The 9,502-nt window shown below is 36.8% G+C and overlaps 1 protein-coding gene across 1 annotated transcript; it reads right to left on the bottom strand.

Annotated features, from left to right (window-relative positions):
• Nucleotides 1–9,502, bottom strand: LOC140227365 (phytanoyl-CoA dioxygenase domain-containing protein 1 homolog). Its single transcript, XM_072307780.1, has 9 exons — nucleotides 9,382–9,502; nucleotides 8,297–8,414; nucleotides 5,631–5,731; nucleotides 4,768–4,869; nucleotides 4,059–4,098; nucleotides 3,171–3,265; nucleotides 2,223–2,413; nucleotides 910–1,087; nucleotides 1–189 (listed from the first exon to the last, which is right to left on the bottom strand). The coding sequence occupies exons 1-9, from the start codon at nucleotides 9,478–9,480 to the stop codon at nucleotides 13–15; spliced, it is 1,101 nt and encodes a 366-aa protein (XP_072163881.1). The 5' UTR covers nucleotides 9,481–9,502; the 3' UTR covers nucleotides 1–12.

Below are 9,502 nucleotides of genomic sequence, written 5' to 3'. Positions count from 1 at the left end.
CTCAGCCCCACTTCAAGCTTTGACCCAGTTGTATTTATCATGAGGTTTAAATCTGGCCGTGTGTCGGTTTGTGTGCACCATCTCCCATCGCTGCATCCATGGACCCGTGATTGTCGTGTCGAATTCGTCGTCGTCGTCATCGTCATTAGTGGCTCCCTCGTCGGTGTTCTTGGACGCAAAGAAGATATCCTACACTCGGATAGAGAAGACAAAAAATATAGAAGATAAAAACAAACAACGAAATAAAGCAAATCAATCACTCTTACGGATAACAGAAAGCATTATCAGGATTCTCTTGCTTATAATACATCAGCGGACTTTTTACGGTTCAACGATCTATGGTAACCCTAACGTGCAGAATGTAAACACTTTAATGATGTATAGTTGAAAAAAAAAATAAGACTTCAGGATAACGATGATAATACAAGGACCTACACATACAAAATGGATGAAAGCATGCATACATGTCTTGATTTATTATCATTGTACATAACCAAGGATTGTAAGAAAAAAGTCATCAGGAAATGACAGCTTGAACCGACGGGGAGAATAACCCTGATAAGATGTAGTGGTCACCTTTGATGACTTATTCATTATTTGATAAGTTTATCAATATTGTATGAGCAATTGTGTAATTACTTTGTGACAGGTAGACATCATTTGATTGTTCCCCCAGCTCAGAGACACAGTCTTGATCTACTGCCATTTTGTTTTGTTTTAAAGGTCTTTGTATTGTTGAACACTACATGGTTTCAAACATAGTCTTGAAATCATCGCATGAATTTGTAATGAAGTCCTGTTAAATATGGCTATCTTCTGGCACCTCGTCACAGCAGCAATCACTTTGACATATCAAAAACGCACCGACATTTAAACCACCAAACTCTATAGATACAGTAACTGACACACCTTCGTTAAGAGTTGTCGATCTGTTTTCGAGAAGGTGTCAAAGTCCGGCTTAAAGTTTGGGTCCCCTTCCACTCGCATAGGAATACTTTCCTTGATACCGTAGAAGCCGTTTGGTTTGTCGGGACGCTGCCAGCGGAGGTCCAGACTCCATCTGATCTCATTTGACAGGTTGGTCAGGCTGAGTAAAAGGGAAAAAGGAAGACATCGCTCATCTCAGATTTCCAACGTTTAAAAGCAAAACATCCCAAAATTTCGTATATATATTTATATATATATAATCTGCTGCCATACAATGTTTTTTTTTTTTTGGTTTTTTTTTTTTGGGTTGTTGTCTTTTTTTTTTTTTGGTTGTTGTCTTTTTTTTTTTTTTGGGGGGGGGGTCCTTTGGCGAACCTCGGATATGCTACGACGTCAAGTCATTGAAGGTCCGATTGAGATTTTTTTCAAGTCTACAAAGCAACCTCCTTTAAGTATTCATCAAATGAACAAGTGTGAAATGAAAGATTAATAGGAAACTGCAATGTGTAAAATCATGTAGCCTACTCATGGACAGCTTCATCGTGTAGAAAGGATTGGTTGTATGGGGTCCACTTCACATTCGGCGAAAAAGGAAAGCAAAGGGATACATTTAATTCGATTGTATTAATCTGAGTTGTACATAAGTTGTTGTTTTCTTTTCATGTTATGAGTATAGGTACCCTCCTTGAAACAGTAATAACTAACAAAATGTGGCGTATGTAGTGAGCCGGATACGTATACGGAACCTCAAACTATATCCACGAGTCTCTATAGATTTAATTTCATTTTCACTCAGTTTGAGAAATCAGATGACTTTGTCGTTCAGGAAAAGAAATAGAATGAGTGAAATTGAAGGAAGCCGGCAATCAATAGTATGCTGGGGTGATTACCATTCAAAGGATCAAATCTTCGTAACATGAAACATAATTAAATTAATTAATTAATTAAATCAATTTGATGGGGTAATAATGTCAAAAACATGATCCTTATCATGCACGTATTTCTGGCTGTTTGTGGTTTACAGTGATATGACTGGGAAGGTAGGATATCACTCTGTGAAGCTTATGCACGGTACACTGCTATATAAACTTCAGGAACAAAAAGACGACATCCTGACATTCCACTATGATAAATCTATATCATGTAGCTCATCTTAAAGTGTTTATTGCTTTATCATTCTCATCACAATGTTGCTATATTTTGCTTTACTAAACTATACTTCCACTTATTTGGAATTAAATACGAAGACTTGACTGTCCAATAATGCCGTTCGATTGCTCGCCGAGACATTGTACCTCCGGTGGGGAATGCTGTTGTTCATGAAGAGGACGCCTCCATACGGGACGTCGCAGGTAACGAGATCGTTGTCCATATCGACTTCGAGAGTCTTCACCATGTCTTCCTCGAGCAGCTCGACGTACCACGTGTTCCCGACGCAACACTGGTGGCGTGCTGTCACTCCCTTCCTATGACCTCGCCTTGCAACCTACGCGATATATAATATATAAAAAAAATGCAATGTACTATCATTTTAACATTGAGTGTATCATTTCCTACAACAAGCAGAATACTGGCAAATGACATGGACTTTGACCATTTGAACCCATAACAATGGATTTGTGGGATCGGAAGAAAATATGTGACAAACATGGCCGGCGGAACCGTGGGGCTGTGGGGTGAAGTGTGAGCGCGGTAAGGTTATGTTTTTTCACTAGAGACCTTTTTTTTTTTTTTTCTTGTCAGCTGAAGAAACCTGCAAATGGTATAAGCATTTTTTGCTTGTTAGCTCATGAAACCCGGAAGTGGGCCCCCACACTTTTGAAAACGCTCCGCCGGCCCTGACAAAGTTTGTAGTCAGTTGTCTCGCAAATAGGAACACTTTTTTTATTTACTCATTTATTTGTTGTTATTTGTATTATTTTTTGTTAGTGTCGATGTGCTGTAGTCAACATTTGAAGATTTGCTCCTAAGTGTGATTCACTTTCAATCGTACGACTTTGTTGTACAGAGGAGAGTCTGTCATGTCAATACAATTCATGTGGGTCTACTATGATCCCCTGTCATGCCTGTCTCCCTATTAGATGTTTGCTATCGTAGGCCTAACCAAGTCAACACTTCGGTTCAGTCTTGTCATGACGTGTGCAATTATCAAAACAGACACCATAACACACAGGCACACACACTCTCCACACTTGGTCTCAGAATGATAGTAATGATTTCATTAGTATTAAGAGGATACGTACTTGAATGCACCCATTCTGTGCATTCACGTCCAGAAGTGGAATCCAGGCTGTAGGTTGCAGGACGTTGAGGGCATTAGGATCCAAATACGCGTTGTCTGAAAGGGTAGAATGCTTTTGTTGATAGGATATCAAATTTGTACAATACATGCAATTGAATACCTGAATATAAAGTAGACCCAAGTCCATAAGAGAAAATTTAGAGAAAACTAAGAAACAGCAAATAACTTCAAAAATATTATGGATTTTTCAATTATGGGAATGTTATGTATATAAAGTGAAAGGTAAAACAATCATTGGAATTACTATCTGTATAAGCATTACTTTGCAAGGGGTCTCCAAAGATAAAAGCCAAATTTGGACTTGGGCCGTTCTTATATTCAAGTATTCAACTGTCTACTGGAAAAATACAAACTATCAGTTGATCCCACTATAGACAGCAACTTATTGTAAACGCCGACGTTGGCTCATAGCACATAAACGATGCATCAAGACAAAAATTTCACATAGGCCTATAAAAAAATAAGGTATGCTGGATGGTGTTGCGATTACGATTTTTTTTTCAAATTCTAAACATTGAGAAAAATAAAAACAAACCCAAAATAACCACTATTTTAACCCCGCAATCCTATCCCAACAATCAGTACATTGCATGATGACTTAGAAAATAACATAAGAGATGTAAGTTTTAAAAAAAAACTGGAAAAATATAACAAAACTTAGAACTATTGGAGAAAAGCATAGAGGAACACGTCAAATACGCAGTAAGCAACATGTTGATATGGCCGCATCATTTGGTAATGTATCAGCGGCAGCGGCAAACGTCACTTTGATTAGATCTAATACTCCGGTATTTTTCAGCATAAAATGTTAGAACGGTTTCATTCTTACCCTGGTGCCACGGAACAACCGACTCCTCGTTCTGGGGCGTCTGTTGTGGGAGATTGGAGTGAAGACGATGATGATTCTTGCCTTATATATTCACATGATTACGTATCGAAGAAAATTGTTCACAACGCATTGACAAATTGTGACTAAAGATGTGTCGTGTGAAATCAATCATAACATAAAATGGTTTAATAGTAGTTACTGTGCCCAATTTGCAGACTATTCACTTGCATGTCTGTAAGATGTTTCTGAAATCATATTTTGACACAGGCCAGACAAAGAAATACATTGTATGTGTCAAAGACGTTACCTGCTTGACATTTCGAAATAAAAAGCCATATAGCCCGATAACCATCAATCTAGAGTCACTGTCATATTGTGTATTTTACCTTTACAGACAGCCCGAGAATAAAAGCAGCTTCATAACCGTTTTGGAAGGGTTCGTAACTTATATGTAAATATCTGGAAAGGACATTTATTCTGTTGCTAATTAAAAGAAAAACCAAAAACTCCAGATATTGTTGCAGTTACCCTTCATAGTTCCTTGACAATGAACCTGATGGTAATTTGGGAGATTATCACATCATGAATTCTAGAATGATGTTTTTGTGTCCATGACTGTGTGTGTATGTGTGTGCATGTGTGTCCATAAGAGTACATGAGTGTGATAGTAGCGTCGTATATGAAAATACACTGCTTACTTCTGACGTACCTTAACCCTGAGGTTCCACACGGGATGTCCGGCGATGTTAGGACCAATGAGCTGCTCCATGACATTCAACAGATGGTCGTGGCTCCAAAGGTCTCGAAAACTCTGTTACCATGGTTACAGGAAAACCAGAGATTTAATGTTATGTTTAGGGCAGTCCTTCTATCATACCTTAAAAAAAAATCACTTCGCGCCACACTTAGCGTCCATGTACAAGGGACTAAGGTTGCGCACACAGTGTTACAATCATCTGTTGTGTTATGAAGAATTGTAGGCCGTACCTATCACAACTGCACTCAGTAAGATGACCCACATGTCTGTTTAGGTGTCATATTTAAGTTTTAGTTTGCTTTTTCTCTCCATTCGGATATAACGCGAATAATTTTGTATAAATGGTACATGTTATTTTTCTATTTTGGAGATCTGGCGTTTGGACAAATTGATACTTGTATTGTAATTTTGTAATTTTTTCCTCTAATATCCATGCTAGAATGTAGAAAATGTAAATAGATTTGAATAAAAATTAAACAAAATTCAATGATTGAATTAACTTGCGTTTTTATCCAAATATTATGACAAGTGCAGGGCTTTTTACGTTAACATGAAGGAGATAAATGACAGAATGAGTGAAATCATTTATTGATATGTTGAATAGCAATCTATGCTAGTATTTGAAACAGTCTGTTTTCATTACATGAGGGAATTTCTTCTCTTCTCAGGCAGTCAGAGCAACTACTTTCAGGAACTGACATAGCCACATCAGACGCCTAAGCTATGGAAATTAATTTCTTCATCTCGCAGATTTGGCGGTCTGTAAACCGGCTTCAGCAATGCAACACCTAAATTCGTCATTATTTGCCACTTACCTGTGGAAGAATTCCTGCTTTGTGCATCAGTACGCCTGCCCCAGGAAACTGTTTCTCAATCAATGTGAACCTCTGGAACAGTCCTACGTCCTCATGCTTGTCTGAAATGAGATGACGTAATGAACAAACAGTGATAGCGATGAAAGAAGTGGGAGAAAGGATAGAGGAATATACGAAGAGTTTTAATGCAAAACAGGATAGGCGACATCTTCAAACCATTTAAAATAAGTTGCTTAACAAGGTATATATATATATATATATATATATGTATATATATCTATATAATGTATATATATATATATATACATATATATTATATGTATATGTATACAATGTATGTATGTATATATATATATATATATCCTTCTTTTCCAAAGTGAAGTTAAAATAGAAAACGATTAGGATTGACTTTCTCTGAAGCCTCAAACAAAAATCGACGTATACATTAAAAAAAAAATCACAGAAGTGTACTCATAAGATTAAAAAATTGAAAATATTCACGTCTTCTAGAGAAGAAAAAGTAAAAAAAAAAAAAAATCCATGGGTACCATATAATGACCTAGAGTGTTAGCAATAATTACACAGTGTCATATTGGCCTATACACATATTCAACATGCAACCCAAGCTGCTATTTGCTATTTACAAACATTTCTGATAAAACACAAACAAACAAGATGTTCTGTGTGCAAACGACCGACGCTATCACCCAGTCTGTGTTATTTTTAGAATAACTGTGTCAAAACGTTATTACTTACAAGGGACCCAGATGACATTTATGTGAAACGCGATTTAAATTGCATGACTGAAATGAAAGAAAAAAAAAGATGTCCTTATTTGCATAGAACGCCAGGTTGTGCTGACACGTACAGTTTTTTTTTTTTTTTTTGTGTGTGTGTGTATGGTGTGTGTGTGTTTTATATTGCTGCGCTTCTTTTATTATTTGCTGGCTGTTTTATTGGAAGATAGATGTTCACAGTACATTTTGCCTGTCATAGATACCACACGATGCAGATAATAGGAAGTCGTTCCAAAGTTTGTGATTTTATAGGTTATATCATGCCACACATAAACAGTGTATGCTATTTCAATCTATCGTGTAACTGCGTTTGCAACGTATAGGATGAAAACAGCTTCATAGATAAGATCATACAGATTGATGTCATTATGCAAGTTTGGGTGGGGTGTTTGCGGATGGTTTGCGAAAAAATTGAAAAGAATCTGCAAAATGATACCTTCATTAACACCATACCGGGTGAAATGAAAGAGGGAACAGTGTGCCAAAAATTGGTGTTACTCGAGTATAGTGAGTAATCAGGCGCGGTTCAATTTTAGGAGATTTGCATCAGTAACCGTAAAACCTGGCTTTATGGCGTTCAATTTATATTTAGTACGCGACCATCTTTTGCATGTTAACATTAATGAATTGTCTAGATTGTAATCATGATGATACTTCACTATCTGGTATTTCGAAAATCAGGGTACATACTTTACACCACTCTGACATTTTGTTTTCAAAATATGCTATAAGTATTCTTCAATATGTGGTCAAATATTCATTGCATATGACTGACCATGGCTATGTTATCGTATTGGCTCATTCACCAAATGCACGGCATCAATGTCATGTCATGCATATTTTAAATGCAATACAAATTGCAGTCAGTGGACAGTGTACTCCTCTCTGCTATAAATTACTGTATAGCGTCATCCAGGGAAGCCAAGAAAAGGGGGGCGTAAACATGTCAATATGTCGAGCGATAAGGACTTTGCCCTCTTCGCAGAGCCGGAGCATTCGATCGATAACAGAATCGAACAGCTCAGAAGTCGTGTCCGTCGTATAACGGTGCAAAATATGATTTGAGCCCCTGGAAAGGTCAACCCCTAACTGCTGTAAAACTTTGACCTTTTAGCTAAGAGACTGGGACGAGGTTGTCACTTTTAGATTTATCTTTTGTATTTTATTTTTCTTGAACAAAAAACCCAACCCATTTTATTTGACGTATTGTGTCATAATAGTAAAACATGACATAAACATGGCAATAGCAGCACTGGGGGACTATTAGAAGGGAAAAGTAGATGATAAAATGGACATAGATATCAACTGTTTTCAAAACCAAGGAAATTATTTTGCTGAAAGCATAGAACAATATTACCTGATACCATTGACAAGACGAATTTTGATATCGTGAGAGCTAAGTAATAATAGGTCTACCACGTTTTAATGTATTTGTACATTCATGTAAATTATGTGTGTGATCACTGTGTGTGCCGGGACGCATATGCCAGTCAAACAGCAATGTAGTTCACTGAGATTGAGTCTCTGCATGATTAGACATACTTTTCACTCCCTTTTTTATTTTTCTCTCTCCTTTTTTTTTCTTATGTTTAATCATTATTATACGCTGAATTTACTGAAATTATGTTTTTGTTTTGTCTATACATTACTGTATACATGCACGGACTTGCAGAATAACAGCCGATGGCTGAGCAGTTTCCTTTTATTACCGTGTTGAAATAAAATGATTCTCCATATCACATAGGCCTTTAACTACAACAATACACGGTAGTGACTGTCGCTAAAGCCGAATGGTGTAACTGGGCCGTTTTTGTGGTTGTTGTTGTTCTTGGAAATTGGTACCTATGGGGCTAGATAAAGCTGATGTACCTTTGATCTTGCCAGCATCGTAGAGTTTGTTGACCAATTGGTTCACGAGATCCTTCACTCCCTCACGAACTAGATCAAGCTCTTCTGGTTTGAAGAAGTTAGGCACAACCACGAAGCCCTAGCAACAAAATATGGATAAAAATGAGTCAGAATGGAGGTAAAGCGGTATTGTTGAAAAATTGTTCGTTAGGTGAGTTTTGACAAGGTGTTATACGCATACTCATGATTAGCAACACGTCCTGCAAACAAACAAAAACGCGAGATAGCAGTCATATCGTGGTTTGTAGCTCAATTTGAGAAAATGCAGATTTTGTTGAGTGAGATACCTGATGATGTTCAAAAGCATGAAAAACACAACCACCTACTATGCAGACGTTTTGAGAATCTTGCATGTTGTGACTATTATGAGATTTAAGAATAAATCATATGATGTCTGCAATCAAAGCTGAGAAGGTGCAACGGCAAAAATAGCAGCAACATACCTCTTACAATAGTAATAGCAATGATAACAATCGTAATTATAATGATAACAAAAATACTGAATACATAAACGTATATATTCATAATCGATGTATATATCATCTTTATCTATCTACCGATCTACCACATAATATATGATTTTACATAATCTGATATATAGGCGCCATAGTATATGAATACGATATATATATATATATATATATATATATATATATATATACATATATATACATACATATGTATAATATATCACATACTTAGGAATTGTATAACAAACATAACACAAAGGTATCTGCTATTTAATGACAATAACCTCTTTGCTCTTTTGAATTTATGGATAACCCGTCATAACGTTTATTACGTACAGAAAAGATACACAATATCATTCATGTCTCTCTATCACGTACACTATTATTTGCATTTTTAACACCTTTTAACATGTGATTACATAATACAGTACTATTTAATGAATAACGTAAATAGTATTGGAAACGGTAACAAATGTAAATATCAAAGTTACGAATGAGTAATCGGGGGGGGGGGGGGGACAGGACCTTACTAACAGTATCTGAGCACACAAATGAGATACATGTAGGCCTACTTGCCTCGTCAAAGTACTGCTTGAGTTGTTGAGCTGTGAGTTGACCTGGTTTTCTCTCCCCCTGCGGTGGAATGGTTGTGTAGAGAGCTGGATTTGCATCCATGATGAGAAACCAATGTTGCTCG

The sequence above is a fragment of the Diadema setosum genome, chromosome 1 (genome assembly GCF_964275005.1).
Source record: "Diadema setosum chromosome 1, eeDiaSeto1, whole genome shotgun sequence".
NCBI classification, from domain to species: Eukaryota; Metazoa; Echinodermata; class Echinoidea; order Diadematoida; family Diadematidae; genus Diadema; species Diadema setosum.
This window is presented reverse-complemented; position numbering and strand designations above follow the sequence as displayed.

Coding starts and splice junctions, on each gene's coding strand:
- LOC140227365 (XM_072307780.1), bottom strand. CDS start 9,480: ATGGATGCAAATCCAGCTCTCTACACAACCATTCCACCGCAGGGGGAG. Junction 1,088..2,222: donor AACAGCATTCCCCACCGGAG/GTACAATGTCTC, acceptor CCTTTTACTCAG/CCTGACCAACCTGTCAAATG. Junction 190..909: donor ATCGACAACTCTTAACGAAG/GTGTGTCAGTTA, acceptor ATCCGAGTGTAG/GATATCTTCTTTGCGTCCAA.